The sequence below is a fragment of the Macrobrachium nipponense genome, chromosome 21, assembly GCF_015104395.2.
Source record: "Macrobrachium nipponense isolate FS-2020 chromosome 21, ASM1510439v2, whole genome shotgun sequence".
Lineage (NCBI taxonomy): Eukaryota > Metazoa > Arthropoda > Malacostraca > Decapoda > Palaemonidae > Macrobrachium > Macrobrachium nipponense.
This window is the reverse complement of record NC_087212.1, coordinates 52,384,841-52,406,273: the sequence shown is the minus strand read 5'-3', so window position 1 is coordinate 52,406,273 and position 21,433 is coordinate 52,384,841. Positions and strand designations below refer to the sequence as shown.

General features: G+C 34.0%; 1 protein-coding gene across 1 annotated transcript in view; it reads left to right on the top strand.

The window, feature by feature from the left end:
- LOC135198033 (glutamate receptor 1-like) overlaps positions 1-21,433 on the top strand; it is a 454,877-nt gene that overhangs the window by 326,467 nt on the left and 106,977 nt on the right. The window contains exons 5-7 of the mRNA XM_064225395.1: positions 3,718-3,850; positions 8,804-8,924; positions 16,436-16,600. Coding sequence (XP_064081465.1) covers positions 3,718-3,850; positions 8,804-8,924; positions 16,436-16,600 — 419 coding nt within the window. The remainder of the gene's footprint in view (positions 1-3,717; positions 3,851-8,803; positions 8,925-16,435; positions 16,601-21,433) is intronic.

Below are 21,433 nucleotides of genomic sequence, written 5' to 3'. Positions count from 1 at the left end.
TTGCTTACAAGGGAAATGTAGGAGAAGCCCTACACGACATGAGGAAGTAGATCCTTGAGCATAACACAAAAATTGATGAAATTTAAATGCAGACACTGGAAGAAATCTCTGCCACCAAGTTTGCTGGAGTTTGTAAGTGTGCTGCAATATGGTATGGATATAAAATCCATCTTATATATGGATCATCATCTACTGTCGGAAGACTTTAGCATCCTCAACAGCTACCAGACATTCCAAGACAAGAGGACCTCCATTTCTAATACACCTTGCTCTCCTGCGCTTTGAAAAAACCGAAAAGAATCAATTAACTGATACTCTTCATCCACATGGAATCAGCATCAGTTGAAATAGGGTTCTTGAACTGACAAAAGGGTTGGGAGAGGCAGCTGTAGCAAGGGCTATAGAGGAAGTATGTTCCACTACACGTAGAAAAGGGATCTTTACAACTTGCACTGCTGATAATTTGGGCCATAATCCAAGGGCTAACACCAGCACAAACTACCTCCCATGGGTTAGGTGCGTCTTTGTTTCAGCATCTAAGCAATGATAAGGGTGATGTCAGAAACTTTACCTAAATCAACCGAAGTGGAACAAAGTAACAATATATATTTTCTCTTACTATCTAAATACATTTTTCTTGAGTATGAATGGTTTGAGAAAGTCAGGCTGTCAGGAAAAGGTTGAAAAAAATGTGTCCATATCTTGGAAAGCACAACAGGCGCCCTCTGAAGTAAGCTTGTTGTAATGATCAAACATACCATGGGTATTGCAAGACTAACTAATCTCTCAATCATGACCAAACCCTAGTTCTAGCCACTCATCAGCCACTATTTGCAATTACCAAGCAAATTCAATAGGAATGGCATTTAAAGTACAATAATATTGTTATTGCGTTTCGAGAGCTACGTTTAGAAATTGCAGCATTAAAAATTCTTTGGTGATCTCTTCAAAGCCAGATGTTGGACTGGTGCCCATGAAAAGCAGAAATATCTACTCCTGAAAGAGCAGATTCATATACTTCTTTTTTATATACTATATGAATAAGACATTCTAGCCCATTAGGTGACAGCCTGCAATTTATATCAGCTGTACAAAGCCACCCATATGGCATATATCCTGGAAGCAGAAGAAAGCAAGCTCAGAAAAAAAGTGCCCACAATTCTACTTTTAGAACCTTGCGCTTCAGCTAAAAGTTTTGGTGTTCATTTTCACCAGGTCATAACGGGAGTCAAAATTTCAACTTCCACAAAGATGTACTGCAAGAAGTCATTCCTTTCTTCTTTACCCTTGACCTTGTACATTATGCCAGATGGCATTCAATACATTTGAGACGTGGGGGTTCTCAAAAACGACACAGTTTTGAATTCTCAAAGAGAAATTTCACTGTTTATAAAACCCCTCGGTCTTTTTCTTCAATGGCTATAGACCAAGCATATACGTAGAATAATACTTAGGTGAAAATAAATGGTGGAACCACTGACCTATAGTTCTCAAAGGGCCGACAGTGAGACCAATGACGGGGTCTACATTTGAGCTTTATGGAAAAGATGAATTCTTGTCCAAGGTACAGAAGCATACAGAAATTTTAACAAGGACATATTGTATTTGATGTGTATAAGGCAGACAGTATGAGAACAAAAACAAGGAGAAAATGAGGCACAGAGTGATCAGCACTGCAAGAATACCTAGAAATTGGGCCAGCTGCCTCAGGAATGACAAGAACAAAACTGAACTATCAGCATATTTAGCAGACATAATCGTTTCATCTCAAATAGATAATACGACATGCATTATCATCACCAAAGATGATGATGCATTTTGTAGCAAAGCTGAACAAGACACTGCAGACCTACAAGGATGCACTCATAAAGAAGCAGACACTAGGATCTTTTTGCATGCTGCATATATTGCAAAGCATGAAGACATCTCAAGTGCAATCATATGTAGTTAAGGCAATGACGTTACAGCATTAGGCAGTATGGGGAAAATTTGTTTGGACAAACTATCAATTAAATCTGGAAGAGGATAAGTCATGATTTGGAAACCTATTCATGGAATTGCAGCAGCCATGGGACCAAAACCTTCAGCCCTTCCTTTTTTCATGTATTTATTGCGTGTGACAGTGTCTGCCTTTCCTGGAAAGGTGGAGAAGACTGCATGGCAAACATGAACTGTGTTTTAGTATGTCACACCAACCTTCATCAAACTAAGCTCAATATCACCGACAGTAGAAGATGAAGACTTGCAAATCAATCAAGAGTTTGTGGTACTAATGTAAGACAGAAGCAGTTTATATAGAGATGTAAATGGGGCTCAACTTGGTCCTTTTACAAGGACGAAAGTAGCTTAGGATTCCATTCCCCTATAAGGACTGCTCTTAGAAAGCATTGCAAGAGAACTGCCTTTCAAACAGGTCTTAAATATACCATTCAGCAATGCCCAGTCCAAGGTACTGAAGATGGTAACAGATTATTGGTGGGGGCCAACAGTAGCAGAAACTTGCCAAGAACTTAGTGTGGATGTAAGAGAATGCCACGGCACTTGAAAGTGCTACAACTCTGGAATTAGCTTTATGACAATATAAACACCAAAATACGAATTCACATTCGTTATATGGAATGTGTGCAATTTTTGCATGCTTATGGAATGGAAATACATAAAATGTAGAGCAAATCTGAGACCATTTTGGAAGCATCAGCTATATGCTGAGGCGGCAAGAGGTTTTTCATTTGTTTAATTTGAAATCTATTCTTCATCGCTATCATTTACCAACTTATGTATCTATGCACAATGGCAAAGCTATGTACTTAATACTGTCATTATTATTTCACATATACCCTGGTACATTACAAATTTAGACACATATATAATTGTAAAACTACCCATGTTGTGTAAAAGCACATGACATTCCTCAACATGTACTTTTATTTTCTTTGTTTTTGAGCCAGGAAGGGAGCTGTGATGATCATGCTCCACTGCCACACCAGATTTAGCTAGTACGTTTGGCAAGAAATCATGGAACACCCTCTCGCCCACGTGCTTGTGTTTCCTTGGCATCACCAAAACCACGTGGTTTAAGATACCACTTTTCTGTCCACAGGCTGAATCAAATCTCAAAAATAAATAATTGAACTGGTTTCCTTAGAATCAATAATAATCGGCCTGGGTGCTAATGAAAAATCCGTAATTGACTAATTACTTACATTAATCATTATTTAATTTTGTGTTTCCAGTATTAGCAGTGAACACTATTACATACCCCATACAGTGCCTCAAGTACCCAAGTGAACTACTGATTGCGAAACTTCTTATATCAAAAAGATTCAGCAGACATTGAAACACATTGAATTACTAACTTCCTTTTAACATTATTTACACAAACATATAGAACTAGCCAATAATTGCATAAACAGGACTTATGGTCTAAATTCAATGCCTAACTTTAAAATTTTGAATCCGCCAAACATATTCTGTTTAGAAATCAGTTCTGAGAACAAAAATGCATTGGTAATCCTTCTTTTTGCATGACAGAGCAATAATATTTCGTTTTAACTGAGCCAGTTCTCCGTCTAGGAAAAGATTAGTCGTGGCTGAAAACCAACCAAAAAACATGGAAACGTATTTCCTGACTATATAAAATGTTTGAAATGTTAAAAGACACATTTTTTACCAACTATAGCTCATATTTTCTTAAACTGTTCATTTTGTTTTTTTCAGGATTGCTCCGACTTCAAGAGATATTTCAGGCCATCAGACCATCCAGAGCGAGCTTTGAAATCAGGGTGGTACAAAGGGTATCTTCAGCTGAAGATGCCTTAGCGTTTCTTAACACTCTGGAGAAAAACAACAGGTAGGATTGTTGATATGCAAATATAACATGGGAGTGACAATACCTTTATTTTTGTTGCTATTGGAAATGGCAGAACATGGGAGAAAATTTAAGAGCTTAAAGATACATACATAAATGAGCACGACAACTAATAACGCAACCACAAATAACAAGGACATGGATGCATTAAAAATAATTTTTAAAAATCAGAAATTGCTAAAACAGCAATACCTCAAAGGCATGAACCTTGTCCCAATTTATAAATATTGTGGAATAATGCAGAAATGTGTCTATAATAGAAAAGAAAGGAACCTACATCCGTTTCATCCATTTTAAGCTAAAATTTGAATCTGAAATGTGGTAATCATAAAAGGACAATATATAATCGAGGTAAAATCCAATTTCGAATAACATTCCAGTCTGAAAGAAAAGTTGGAAACCACCAGCTGCCTGTCTAATGTTCTTTCACCTCAAAAATACAAAACAGCACAATAAGTAATGAAAATTACTAACATAAAGCAGTTGAAGTAAAGGACCTGGTATGATTTAAACTGAAGGTTAAAGTGCAATGTAATACTAAGTGATATGTATATACATATATATATATATATATATATATATATATAATATATATATATATATATATATATGTATATATATACCTGGACTACAAATTTCTCCCGACTGAATAAAGATATTCTTTCACTCAAAAAGAACGACCATTCTAGGGCTGGGAAGACAAACTGGAACACGACATTTGCTCCTTACATACACATAAATGAAATAGAGGTAATATTACAAACACTACATAATTAACCTTACTTCTGCGTTCAAATACATTAAATTCCTGTTTAATTTCACTAAAGACATAGCATGCAAAAGCATCAAAATAGTATAACGAATGATAAAACAAATAATGTGCCAGCATAATTAATCTCTTTTCATCTCACGTAACTGCTACATTAATTGAGGGTATGCGGCTGCAAACCCCTTATTTTTTTGCCATTTGATAATTAGCGGCAAAACTACAGCCATGCTTATTTAGAAAACAAGAGGCATAGGCCTCTAGTTCTTCAAAGATTATAATAATAACATAATAGGCCCAAGAATGGTTCTTACATAACCCCCTGGTGACCAACAGACAAACTACAGCCATGCCTACTACAAACTACCACATGATATCCACGGGTGAAGTAGCAATCACAAACACCATAAACCTCAGACTGCCCCACTCCTCATTGACTTAAGCCAACTACCTCACTATACAGAGGAGAAATAAAATTTTTTGCCAAAATGTCACAATTTCTCCAGAAAGCTGAATTACATCCTCAAAGTGATTCTGGATCCCAGTACCCCACGTCAAAAAGCAAGGGAATCATATATGAAGACCCACACAAGTCCCTGATAGCAGTTTTTTCATTATCTGTCTGCACACAACGGGCCTTTGACCGGCTACGAATCACAAGGAGAGATGGTGTCAAGGGATCCTGAGACGAAATGGATGCTCTTCTGTTACTGCCAGAATTTGACCTACATGGAAACTAAAGAAAGCCGGCGTGGCAAAGTTTTAAAACATAAAAGAGGGAGATAGACTGGTTTGATGTAAATGTGGCTCTGAATTGAAGCTTCATTAAGTCTCTATGGAGGTTCTATGTCTCCAGTAATGGAGCGAAGTAGGATGTCAGAAAAGATCAATAATTATAGGTTCAAACTGAATAATAAGAAAACGAGTTATGAGTACAGTGCAGAATGATTGATGTTTCCTGAAGAAACAGCACTGATTTAGGATAGAGAACAAAAAGTGCAGAACCAAATGAAGGGCTGAAAACATTTACATGTGGAAAGAGACGAGACTAAGTATGAGCAAGAGAATGGTTATGGTGGTAAAGGGGAACTAAGACGATAGATCAAAGAAAATATAAAAGAAAGAACAATGAAAGTTAATTTGATGATGGAAGAAAGGTCTATGATTTGCAAAGATATTTGGGAGTAAATTCAAGGATGATGCTAGTATGAGAAAAGAGGTGGGTCTAAAAAATATGTCTAACAAAGAAGACGGCAGTGTGAAAAAATGGAAAGAACGTTGGATTGTATATGGAAACAAAGGTGGAATTATTTTTATGCATTGGTGAACCAATTCATTGCATTAGTGATGTGTGGATGTTGGATGTGAATGAAAATAAAGGTTGTAGCTGTTTGGATGAACTGTTTATGAAGTAAACTTGGCAGGACAAGAATTGAAAGTGATATGGATACATATATAAGTGGTAATAAAGTTCGAGTTAAAACATGGATCACTATGTTCCAAGATGGTTTGGATTAGTAGAATGAATGGAGAATAGGTTGAAGGAAATGTGTATAATTTGGAACTGCTGGGAAGAGTAATGAGAGAAAGACCTAGAGAGTACAAGATATATGATCAACAAGATGCATTAAAATTTAATGTACAAGAAGTACAAATGAGTACAAGATAGAGTTGAATGGCACAAAGTGTACTTGGAGTCTGAGGTGCTGCTAGTGAATATGTATACAATTGGCTAACTTTGTAGCATCGTTGGCACTTAAGGTTACCCATAATTGATCATTTACAGTATGAATGAGTTATCTGCCATTGTGTCGTTTGTTTTTCATGGAGCCAGGACATATTAAATGAAATGGATTAGAGACTGGAAAAAATATTTTCTATTATATATTAATCAATGTCATTCTGAACTAGGATAACCTAGGTTACCATATGTTATGCTCAACTATGATACCTAGCGCACATTAACTCTAGGTTAGCGTAACACAAGCTAAGCTATGTTAAGAAAGTTGCGGTTTACTTAGGTTACCCTAAGTTATGCTAGTACAGCCTACGCTACCCTAGACTAACTAACCTAGGTTAAAATAGCCTCACCTACCTTAGGATGCTTAACTAGGATAGCCTAGGGTAGCACTCTAGAATAACTTATAACTTACACTAAGCTAAAATAAGTTTGTATAGCCTTGGATAATGAAAGTCAGCACAGGTGAGGAAGCCTACATTAGACTAATTAAAGCTATTACCCTAGGTTACCGAAGTCTAACCTATGCTAACCTTAGTTAAGCTGTGGTAAACACCTATGGGGACCTAATGTAGTACTATCGATTCCCCATAAAAGTAATGTTTGCTATGGGGATAAGCAGACTATGAGTTTCTCATGTGGTGCAGTTTAGCCACGTTCCTTGCATTAAGAATAAATAAAAAAAGATGCATATATCAAAATGCGAAATATGAATTCGCCCTTTTTAAAGTAAGACACAATTTCATATGTAATTTTTAGGACATATACCTTTTCCTCTTTGAAAGGGGGTTTCCCAGAAGTGAAGAGCATTCACAGTAAATATTCATACATGAGTGTGCTAAAGTCATTTCCAGTAAAAGTAATCATACTCTATTAGGGAAATCTGTACTACTGAAGCCAATAAATGATTGTTGATCAATACTACTGACTGAATACCAGGATACACACATATATTACGATCTTCTATCTTTATATGTGGCTAACGTCCAAAATAAACTGAGTTTTACCAAATCTGGGAAATTATGGCATATCTTAATGAACCGATCCCGTGCGGTCCATGCAAAATGATTGGGTAATATCTTCCCCAAAAATATAGGATCGCGATTGCAATACGGCATGTTGAATAAGGTCTCCTTGCAATCAAACGAGCTCAGTATGAATTTAAATATTTCCTCTGCATATCGCTTGTAAAGCCCTCCACGCCGAAATTCTTGAATTTCAACATCGAAATATCATTTTTCACAGACTATTTCCCTACGAGATTATCATCTAATATAAAATATTCCTTCCAATATTTGCCCTAAAGAAAGAAACCTCTATGTCATATTTATGTTCCGACGCTACGGAATACCAAATATTTTTGGAAAATTTATATAAATCTGCCAAAGTGACAATATATTACTATTGAATTCATTTACATATTGTTCATAAAGTACTGCAGGTATAAGTCGACAAAAAGAAATGAATATATTATTACAATGTTCCTCTACCACTGCCTAACGATCCTACCTTTTACATGCAAAAATACAATTTATTAATGAAAAAACTTTTTCGTTTGCATCTGCTAAAGCATGTACATAACGAAACCTCAGCATGTAACACTTACACAAAATAAAACGATATAAAACTTGCAAAATAAATGTTCAGCACTATTGTGGACAGTTATAACAAAAGACTTTGTATTCATTTACAATGCTAATATTGCACAATTGCGAGTCTGAAGGGGAAAAAAGTGAGGGGGGCAAAAATAAACATAAAATTAAAAGAAAACAGAGGGAGGGAATTGCAAATCAAATTCTGCAGATGTTTCAATTCCTTGATATCCCAGACAACGTTCGGAAATTCTGAAAACAGTTGGATGGAATAGGCGTATCAGTGGTACCTCATCTCTGACTATTAAAACAAAGCCTCTGTGTTTTCTGGGCAAAAGATTTGATGTTAGTCGAATATAAAAAATACACTATCTAAAACTCTAATAGTTCCATTTTTCATATCTAAATATCATTATTGCTAGTAGTAGTAGTAGTAGTAGTAGTAGTAGTAGTAGTAGTAGTAGTAGTAACAAGGTCATTTTGTCTTGTTTCTAACATCTAGAACAAACTAAGTACCCAAAGCGAATGGGCCTTTGTATTCGTTTTCTAAAGTTGCATTGTTCTTTCAGTATGTTTGACATCAGATTAATAATCATAAAACAATGGATACTTTATTGTATGTAGTTGCACAAAATTTCACTTGACAATCGTACTATTTTGATCTGAACCATACAAAAATAAATAAATAAATAATCTAAAAAAAATAATGGGAAAAATGTTTTCGAACAAATAATATAGAATTTAACAAAACTTTCCAAACATGCAGAGTAAACACGCAAAAATAAGTGGTTAATAACTGATTAAATTAGATATAAACAAACAAAATTTTTGTTTTGCAGATGGTCCCACAAATACGTCGTGCTAGACTGTGGAACAGAAATGGCCAAAAACCTTATCATCGGCCATGTCAGAGATTTGAGAATGGGTCGCCGGAACTACCATTATCTTCTCTCTGGACTGGTGAGTGAAAAAGAAGAAAAAAGAAAGAAAAAAATCTTTTACATCAATGTGGTTATTTCTTGCACACGAAATGTAGATTTATGATGCTTTCTTCGTAACTGCAATATTTGTTCATTATTTTCTTTTTGCCCTTACTATAATTTAATCTTCGAAGCATGAACAATAATTTTTTTTTAGTTGCCAATCATTTTTAAAATCTTTGAGTGAATGCTTGCTTAATGCATGATAATAAAAAATGCATGCGTTATTAGATGATGTGGACTCAACCGATAGCAGCAGTTGTACAAAGGAAAAAAAAAAACACCTGGTACAAGCGCTTCATGAAAAGCTCAGCGTAAACTTAAAAGCAAACCCTATTAATAGATAACCTCGATCATGATTATGGGGTGGATATCATCAAGAATAGAAATAAAGGTGTCTTTGGAATCTCAAAGAGAGGTTGATAAATAAAACTTATGCACAAAGAGAAGGTTATCATTCCCGCTGACTTCTGTAATCATACGGATGATCTGGAAAACAGAAACATAGATTCAAATGTGTGGGTGTGTTACACTTTTTCTACCAGTTTAATTAAAGTAGAATTTAAAGTAATATGATATGATGCGGTGCAAACAAGTAGTAGTCACCCGATTTCAGGTACGGCAGGACATTTTTCCATGACGAAAGTATATTCAAGAATCATCATCTAGCGAGAAATAATTATAAAAAAAAAGAGGAACCAATTTGCCCCAAAATTTTATAGCATAGATACTAAAAGTCCAAGATGGTCACTGAGGAACAAAGAAAAGACCCTTGGGTATCTCAAATCATAAAATATTGTGTGGGAGGCAAATTATTTCTTACGTAAGGTGAGGTAGTAGCTGTCTCTCTCTCTCTCTCTCTCTCTCTCTCTCTCTCTCTCTCTCTCTCTCTCTCTCTCCAATGAATTACATTCCGCTTACTGATCAGATGACCACCTCTCCGCCATAATAAGAACAATGAAGTTCTGACAAATCTACGTGGGTGAATGACCCTTCATGTAAAATTTTTTTCATAATATTATTATGAAAATGCATGAATCCTACCCAGCTTATTGCCCGTTCGGCAGACCTTATTAGCATCATTCATTGGTACTTCACGGGTTGCACAGTTCAATTAATTTTTCTTTCCTACTACTGAGAACACTTGGAATTTTTTCCCTCTTCTCTTATCTTCTTTACTCTGACCTTTTCCATTCATAAGTAGGTCTGTCGCTTCCTTTTTCTTTAAGCTTCATTCATACTGAAATTTTCTCTTTTGTTTTCTTATGATCTAGGTCAAAAATGAGCATTAGGTGCTCGTGTCTCTGCCACTGGCTACTCCTTAGCAATAATCAAATTGAGATAATAAAGGTAAATTATCAAAAAGAGGACGTCCGATTAAAAAAAAGAAAAAAAAAGGATGTCCGAGGGAATAAATTTTTCACCGTGATAGAAGACTTTGGGTTCATCTAAAGAACAAAATTTGACTTGATTTGATTTGTAACAGTTGCTGAAAATTTTAACAGAAGAGAATGACTTTCTACCATGGGACAAAATCTGGATAAATTATTTCCTAATAGTACAAAAAACCTTCCCTATAAATTGTATTTTCTTCAGTCACGATGAAAACCCAATGAATGACAGATGCGTCTTATTTCTCGACCAGAGAGCTTGCTTAATTAAAAAGTTATACATTCGTACCGTGATAGCTGAATAACTATTCATGTCAGAGTCAATAGTTTTTTCATATTTTCCTTGCCCCCAAAGTGATGGTAATTATGTGACGACCATGTATTAAACACAATTTCAGTCATCAGAGTAAATAGTAATACAACCTGAAAAATCGCAGTACTCGGTAACCAGAAAAATCACTCCATTATTTTCTTTGACCGATGGAAGTACTGCCTTTATCTAATCATTAATTACTTAATGCTTCGTCGTATTACTCGCCTAATTCCTCTGTTCTTTCGTTTGTCCACATACAATCATTCTATTCTATGGAAGTTTGTTAATTAATGAACGAGCAACGCCAAAACAATACGTAATACATTGCCATTCTCACCTCGCCCATGCATGCAACCAATTTTCAATACAAGGAAGAGGGGTGTTACAAATAAAGTAGAGTCAGACACTTACAAATTTTTAAGCGTTTCCGTAAATCTTTGCACAGCATAGACTTTTCCATGACAGCCAGGACAAGGCATATCAGGTATGCATGACTCTTCTTACAAGGCCCTTTGATGCTGTAATTCCGAGCCTTTGATAATCGCATACCTAAGGGAATACCAATTCTGAACAATATATCAGACTTTCCAACCGGCCTCACTGCGCTCCGAAGACAGTCTCGGGGAAAGAGGATATTGGCCGTTATCCTCAAACAAGGGGAGAAGGAAAGTGCGCCCCCTTTTCCTAGAACGATTATTTGCATTTTCCCCTCGGGTGAACTTGAGTCCGTAACAAGCCGGAACCTGCATCTACCACACAACTTTGGGGCTTCTGATATCTGCACTCAAATCCCAAAGGGAATTGCATCCAAAATCTTGAGTTCTTTTCTTTTCTTTCTCATCTCACATTTCTGTTCTTTACATTTTTCGGCCTTTATCCCATCCATCCTAATTTCTACTTTCATTTTCACGGTCTCACTCCAGGAACAAAGGAAACGGTATTCCCGAGAATCAAGAGCGAAGACTTTGATTTGAGTATGAATTTAGCATACCAGGAAATCTTTAAACAATAAAATAAAATAAAAGATCAAAGTAATCAAACTCAATTTCGGGCATAAGAAAATTTTCATTTTGTGCAAAAAAAAATAACTCGTACTAAAAATCTGAAAATTTTGATACTGCTCTGTTAAATGAAAAAAAAAACTAACAACATTACTGAAGAGGAAAGGATTCTTTACTTAACACAGCAATACTGAAGCTGTGACACACTTTAAAAAAATCAATAATAAAAAGAAAGAAAAGACATCCCTTGGTTTTAGCTGGAGACATATAACGCAATAAACTGCACCGAAATTTCATCATAATCGTACTTAGCCAATAATAAGGCAAAAGCTAAACTTAGTTAAGGGGAGGCTCACTTGTAAGAGCCTTCATTATGTGGTAAGATTACAATTTGTAAGTCTCTACGATACATAACTCATAAATAGAAATATCAAGCATGCCAAAATGTTCTTGTCCCGACTAATCATAAAAAAATAAATAAAAAAAACATTATTGGATAGCGATGCAGAAGACAAAACTATTTCTCAGTAAAGCAACTTATAGTTTTAGTGTAACTCACACAACAGGATAAAGAATGATCCAATAATACACAGACCAATAACATACCTAATATAGCCGTATATATGTGTATATTATAAAATCCTATATATATATATATTATATATATATGTTATATATATATATATATATACACCACACACACACAAAAAACACATATATAATATAGTATATATATATTATATATATCATATATATATATTATACCACACACACACACACACACTACACATACATATATATATATATATTATATATATATATATATATATATATTATATAATTTAAGATTCATGTGACTTGTTCGTTTCGATCTCGCATCACAAGCAAATGACTACTAGACTGATTCCACACGAGGAAACTATCAACTCTTTCCTAAAAAAATCCAATGTGCCAGTTGACATGGGCAGTGAATGAACGACTTTCTAGTTACAGTTGACTATTATGGAGAGGATAAACCGGCGAGCAACCTCATTCTTGAGTCTTACAGAGCTAAAGCCTTCTTCTACAATGGTAACTGTGCCCCTCTCACCTATCTCCTATGCATTCAACGGTTTCCTGACTAATTAAGTAACTTTCTTTTAAAATGCCTCTTCATCCCAATACGCAGGAAATTTCCGGTCACACCCTCCACGTCATTCTAAAACTAATGAATTGTACATCTTTTCATCAACCTATCGTTCAAGATTCTTTTCGCACAGTAGAACTCTTACCAATCATTCCTTACTGATAAAAACTGCATTTTCACCTTAAGTCTACTGTTTAATCTTAGAACACCTTTGCACACCAACCCTCCTCCTCCACGTATCCTGCGACTACTCTCTTCTCGTCTCCCACATCCATATGAATGAAACACTTCCTTTTCCAGTTTGACAATAACTTGCAGTGTTTCCATGAGTGAATATCTAACTACCTCCTTTCTCCTTTTACTTTTGCATTAGCCACCGCATTCAAATAGATATGGAGAGTGTTACCTAAGATTACTTATATTTCTCCGGTAAAACAAACATTAGGTATTTGGACATGGTGCTTACCAGAGCCGTTTGCTGCACTTGCAAGCGTATGATCAAGATTCTTCCTGCATTTTTCTATTTTATATTATGGACTCTTATCGCAGGCAAGCTCTGCCCCTGGACCCATGGCTTGAAATTATACTATATGGAAAATATTTCATAATATGACAAGGCACAGTCATGTTGTTCTTGATTAGACGTTTTTTAATGGTCTTTCATAAAAATATTCCTAAGTAAAATAGTTTGAACAAACCTGAAAACACATTGTCTATAAGAATATTGTGAAACGGCCTGGTACACACACACACACACACATTATATATATATAATATATATATATATATATATATAATATACACATATATATACCCATATATATATATATAATATATATATATTATACATATATATATATATATATATATATATATATATATAATATTATAGTATCAGAAATACTGAAGTGAAATTTTGGCAATTTGTTAAAGACTGAAACTATTTACATCTCATGAAATTTCAGTAAGATTCTAATGTAAGTAAAACGTGGAGCAATAAAAGGTTTTAAAAGAATGGTGGAAAAAAGGAGGTGGATCATTTGTATCATATGTATTTGGAAGTAAATATCATGGATGAAGACACGCCAAAGACTGGAGATATCAATTGGGAATGGAAGTAGAGGAGAGAATGCATGACAAGATTTTGAGTCTGGTTTTCTTTGCAAAAGTAAACATGGGAGTTGAAAGCGAGTGTGAAACCAAAGTGATGAAATAAACAGTTTGCATAATATATGAGGTATAAGAACTGAATGGGTGATAAATGTGGATTATGCAGCAGCGGTAAAATTCTCAGTGTAAAAATGAAGTACAAATAAAGCACTTAAGTGTTAGAATGGAGGAGAGAATAATCTTGCTAGTGCATGGTAGATGGCAAGTAGAATATTGGAAAGGAAATGTCTTCATAATATGAAGGAGAGCGTGCCATTCAAGGCAGGAGAATGGAGCAGTGATGAGGGGAGATTGAAGCACTGTTGATAAGTGTACTTGAAGCACTGATGATAAGTGACTAAAGTAGAGAAAGAATTCTACACGGGTTTCACCCACGAACAAGTAGTTACATATGTGAATGCCAAAGTAATCAGTGTTGTTTGATTTATTCTGAGATCAACTTCCGTTAACCGGAAAGAATTCAATATACAAACATACATAAACAATATAAATAGACACACACGTGTATATATATATATATATATATATATATATATATATATATATATATACTATATATATAAAGCTGCCAATACAGTTCAATATCTAGTTCACTATACCTACAAGATAACTTATACTCAACGGTAATTATATAACTGTTAAGTGCTTCCAAGCCAGTGGGATTCTAATTCCCGCCAGGATGGGAAACAACGACGTACATCGTACATTGAATCTCTCTCTCTCTCTCATATGCATTCACGTTTTTGCATTACATTTTTGAAGCGTTCTGACACGTCGAATGATATCATCATTATCATCATCATCATCATCTACAACACCGTTTGACGCAAAAGGACACCCGTGACATTTCATAAGTTACATTATTCCTGTGTTTTGCCTTCCACTGATTTCCACTGAACTCCAGCCTCCCTTATCATGGTTTTTATCCAATTATTTCTGGTGTCCATATGAGCCATTGCTATCAAGTACTATTTTCCTAAGATGATGTGTCCAAATAATCTCCATTTTCGTTTCATCATTATCTGCAATTTCCCTTATGGTATCATTTCTCACTCAATCCTTCCATCTCACTCATTTTTCGTAAAGCTTTATTAATTAACAAATCAATAAATTCTTTTAGATATAGTTTCAGTGGCGTAACATTTTTCATATCAGTGTACCAATATAATCTATAATTTTAGTTTTGAATGCAATTTCCGCCTATTTTATTTCAAAATTTCAATCAGCCTCCCCATTAATTTATTTGCCTTTGTCCAATCAGTCCTGATTCATTATCTGTTCCTTGTCAGATATACTATACTTTCTTGAAATGGAAATCTATTCCGACATGCAAATCCAAAAGTTTCTCGATGTTAGTCTTCTGAAAACTTTACTCTATGACAACTAGATGCTCGGCCACCATTTTTGTTGGATGGTTTTAATTTCAAATGTGCGAGAATGACAAGATGGAGATCACTAGAGACGTCGGCTCCTCTGTGGCTCATAACGTTCCCAGTGTTTTTTTTTTTCCGTCTCAATTATTGCGGTATGATCTCATTGGTTTCTATATGACTGCCATCTGGAAAAGTGCAAGTGTATTTATGTCTATCCTACTGTTGGAATCACCACATTATTTACTGTCTCTAACATATCCTCCTTGAGCATTATATCCTTCATACGTTCATTGTTAATGCCAAATTTAGCATTCACACCACAAAAAAAAAAAAAAAAAAAAAAAAAAATCTCATATATTCCGTATCTGGTAATTCATCTATGACACTGCCATCCTATATAAAATTTATCTCGTATAATGTTCATATTACACTGTTCTGATTTAAACATTGCCAGCAGTAATCTACTGGTCAGTGCTCTTCAGAAAGCCAGGGTATTTTCTGCATATACTTGCAAGCGAATAACACGACTTCTGCTTTTCATAAATGGCAACCGATTTTACAACTACCATTAAATACTGTTTGTTGAGAAGTTAATTAGATGTAGTGCTGGCAGAATAATATGAATAAGAAAAGCAAGGAATTGTATCCGAATCTAATCAGATCTTCTACAGTCTGTAGTTCATAGTTAAACATTCTGCTATAAATACTTACATACATACGTACAGACATGTATACATTTATATATAAAGGAACCTGAAAATTCAGCCTTCAGTACCCTTCAATTTCATTCATTCGAATTCTAAACCAACTCTGATGAAAATAATATAGTTACGTTTTTTATTTCAATTAATCATGATTCAAACGATTTTCTACTGGCTCAAATAACGTTGTAAATACGGTAAAAATAATAGAAGTAAACAGTAAAATAATCGAAGAAAGACTTTACTCTTGTATCACTAAAGCGATTATCGTGTTTTTAAATATAAACCAGTCGAACGATTCTCATAATTTATTTCTTCCCAGTGAGACACTGTCTCCACAGGGCATTTTCACACATCCGTCGAGCCGTCTTTAATGTCAACATAATAAGCCACAGAATTCTGAGTCTTTCCTGCAGGTCATGGACGAGAGATGGGAGGAGGAGGTGAAGGAATTCGGGGCTGTCAACATCACCGGGTTTCGCATCGTCGACACCTCCAGACCTTATGTCACGAACTTCCTCGACACGTGGGCGAGTCTTGACCCTAAGGTTTATATGGGTGCTGGTGTAAACTACATATCCGTAAGTGTCAAGATATATATATGTATTTTTTTAGACTTTTCTATACCATACTGAGTTCGCTTTATTACTTTAGTTTTACTTACACTTACAGAATGGAACTGAATATATTAATTCACAATTTATTAACAATACAATATTAATAATTGCTATTTTTATATATAGTAATGGTAGTAAATTAACTTTTATACCACGTTGGATTTCTTCAATCAAAATACTTTCCGGCTCCCACAATATTTTCCAACGTATTGTAAATTTGTTCGTAACCAACACTACAGTGTTTGTGCCAAAATTGTAAGGTGCATATATATATATATATATATATATATATATATATATATATATATATATATATATATATCTACTATATATATATAGATCGATATATTGTATCTGGAATAACATCTTTCTCAACATTCCTAGCACTATGCTATACACACACACACACACACTATATATATATATATATATATATATATATATATATATATATATATTCATATATATATAAAATATATGTATATGCATGAACGTATGTGACTGAAATTACAGCTTTTCTATCGTCAGTCACGGAAGCTGTCGCCCAGTCTATGAAACCTTTCACATTTTTATTACCAGTAACTAATGGAGATGATAGTGCCACCCCATTAGATACAGGATTTCAACCTAATAACGTAGCATAAACAAATTAAAGGTCCATGAAAAACACCTGTTCTCTTATCAAAGGTGTAAAATTGTTAACATAAGAGCAGTTTGCATTTTGCTAAGAAAATGGGCTAATTTTAGGATACTAGTCATAATTCACTACGAAATGCTTTTAAGATAAACAAATGATTCCTGATTTAACCATAATCTTACATTATATATATATATATATATATATATATATATATATATATATATATATATATATATATATATATATATATATATATATATATATATATATATATATATATATATATATATATATATATATATATATATATATATGTCAGACAAATTATTTTAGATTTATTTTCACCGGTCCCCTTAAAAACGCTCTTAGTTGCTTTAGTAAATCAGTTGAAAATGAAGTGTGTAAATTCACCTGCTTAACAATATAAGATCGGAAAAATGGCTACAACGCTTCATCCATCTAATTCACGGAAAGGCAGCATTTATGGTATTAATCGCGATCTTGAGACCCTCTCTCCAACAATAAACAGATTGTCGGGAAAAGATAAATTGTTGTAAACTGCGTCTTTGGATTTACCTTTAATTAATCATGTCCCTTAAAACTCAGATTTATGCATTAAGCGGCATGTCGTCGGGCTTCTTGAATAATGCATCTGATTTACATAGTCAACATTCACGGTAATGTTCTTCACTTCGCATACTTCACTGTCGTCTTGTATTTTCTTTTCTAGATATTAGTAAAATCAAGCGCTGCTCTTCTCACAAGCTCTAATTTCGCTCCAGGATTATCAGTAATGTTCTGCCAAATTTTTTACTTGGGGACTTTTAGATTACCGTGACAAAAAAATCCATATATAATAATAAAAAGGTTCTACCGAGGCAGCTGAAATAGTACAATATACACAAATTTATTCCGCATATATGATAAATTAATTATAGAAATATAATCTTCATTTCAGAAAAGAGACCAAAGATTCAGTATATCAATATATGATATTACTGGTAAAAACAAAGTACACAAAATTAGCGTATAATATATATATATATATATATATATATATATATATATATATACTATATCTTATATATATATATATATATATATATATATATATATATATATATATATATATATATATATATATATTTTCCAGACTTTGATAATTTCACCAACACTTACAGTTTGAAAGAGGTAACGAAAATCTTAATATTGTTAAACATATGGTTCTAGAAGTAACAAATGTTAGTGGAAGGGTTAAAAATTATACTGACAGCAGCTACAATCAATGTACGCCGTCTAAATAAGGTAAGAGTAAGACGCCAAAATATAAAATAAATCATGAAGTCCCATAAGTCCTAAACAATACATTTTTTCCATAACCATTACACTCCACAACGGAGTCTTTACACATATGTAAAGGAGATATTTCAAGAACTTTCTTCAAAGTACCTAGCCACATGTTTAAAATAATATCTTAAAATGAACTCATAATGAGAGAACTATGCTCTTGCATTGTAAAGCACTATTATTTTCTCTCTTCCATTCACCAATTCTCCATATTTTCTTGTTTTAAAAATCTAAAATAGCAATAAGAGAGGCTAAATTCTAAGTTTTAGATGATTTACAAGAAAGAACTAACGTACGTCTTATCAATAAGACGATATGAACATGGGTTGGTTAGTTCGTTAAATACACTCTAATTAAGGAAACCGCGAAAATAAAACATGATCTAAAGACGACTCTTCACAATTAATGAATTATGAAAACCAACGGGAATTAGGGCGGATCTCATCAGCTTCTCACAAAATATTCCAAATACCAAGCGATCGATTAGAGATTAGTTCGCATTCCTACCACTTTTAATTGCCTTTCAATTACTTCCATTACGAAGAATTATATGAAAATGAAAATATTGGATGCTGAACTCTGCAAAATGGATCACACAAGTGCAACGGCTAATACTCATGCTGGAATTATTTGTGATTAACATATCATCATTACATGATATTTCATATGAAACGTGTATATTCTCGAAATGTATATCATTAAAAAAAAGTAGGAGATACCAGCATTCATAATTGGCCGAAAATTTCCTAAATGATACATCAGTATTAAAATAACCTACGAATCGAAATAAGAAGAATATAGAATTAACAACAGAAGGTATGGGCATAAGGGCAATTTATACATATTTGCTTATTTCATTTATAAGCAGAAGATGAAAAACTGAAGGGCAAACTCTGGTAATTATGTTACTCAAAAAGACAGAATAATTTTTCTTTTATACGCAGCCAATGCATGAAAACTTCATTAATAAACGCAGAGTTAGAGTGAAGGTGCCAATATAAATCCTTTATACTTAACGGCCTCTTAGAAAGAAAATCGCCTAACCATAAGATGATAATATAACCAGTGGACACAAAATTAATGTTAGCAGCATTTGCTACACATTTATATAATATATATATATATATATATATATATATATATATATATATATATATATATATATATATATATATATATATAATATATGTGCGTGTGTCTGTGAGAGGGAGAGTACTAAAAGTGTAGCAGATGCTGCTAACATTATTTTGGTGTCTATTCGTTTTATTATCATTTTTGTATCGTTATGTTTTCTCCTTCTTTTAAAGAGGCCTTTAAGTATAAGGGATTTGTAATACCTTCACCCTTACTCCGCTTTCATCTATGACATTATCTTACACTGGCTGTGCATAATTTATATATATGCATATATACATATAAATGTGTATAATATATATATATATTATATAATATATTCTATAATATATATATATATATATGTATAATATATTTAATGTTTAAGCTAGGGTCTCTTTAAAAAGCCCCATTTATTATACGCAAGATGCAGTTTTTTTCCATTGCGTAACACCACAACATTAATTTTAGTTTCATATGCATCCATTTCTTATGTTAGCATCTCTTAGTTCCTTGAACCCATAATAACAGCTTAATCTTGTAGTCATACTTAATTTCGTGAACTGACATTACGTTGTGAAAAGCTGGATGCACGGTCATATGTCCGATACTTACTTTGTAAATTAACGAGTGCACCATTTATTTTCTAGGTAACCACGGCAAGAGAACAACTTCCTATTGACCTTTAGAACCCTTATTTCGTGTTTTGAGTTCGCCCTTATTCCAAAAAATTTCGATCTCGGGTGCAAATAAAAACTTTTCGGGGAGTCGATGAATTTACCAACGTTAACTGTACAAACAAAAACACTTCGGGAAAACGATAAATTTATCGGAGTCAGTTGTGCAACCAAAAACACTTCGGGACGTCAACTGATGTATCATTTTCAGAGTGGTTAATAGGAATAAACGTTGAGTTGCAGTAAGTTGGACGTGTTTTTAATGGGCACATGGCCTCTCTTTCCTGATTACTTTCATGCCGAATCATATAAATCAGCTCAAGCACCTGGGGAAACGTAGACAGGAAACAGTGCAAATGACTACAGCATATGGAGACGTAAGCTTGCCTTGCATTATCCTGCAAACAGTTGTTAATTATTAATTTTTGAAACTTGAAAAATATTAATTTTTGAAACTTGAAAAATGTCTTAATTAGGGACGTAATAAAAAGTTAAATTTGAATTGTCATTCTCCCTAGTCACAAATTCATATTTTCCAGTTCAAATTATCCCTAAACGGTTACCCTGATTTCTAATGTGCAGCGACTTGTTTGACTGGTGAAAATCATTTAACAGATATTTCACATTAACGACACGTTAAATGCAGAGGATTAGATCTACTGCATTAGCTCCCCTGTAAACTGGAGGGAAAAAAAGAATAAATGCTCACGCCTACAAAGGCCGTAATATTACACCCGACTAGCCTACGCTACGGTGGACTATAACTAAGCAGTAGGTCACGCTTTTTAAAGTACACAGGATTTTATTGCATCCAGACACATACGGACAACACAGCTTCGGACACAAATATTGATGCTCTACTTTTGAAATTGCATAAACGCCAATTAGCAACAATTAAACCCAGAAAGGATACTGATGACCTAGTTCTTTATAAATACTTTGTTTTATGCCACTTATTCTAAATTCACTTCGGTGTAGGCTTAATTTGAGCTATGCAAAGCAATCCAGCCATATCGTTAT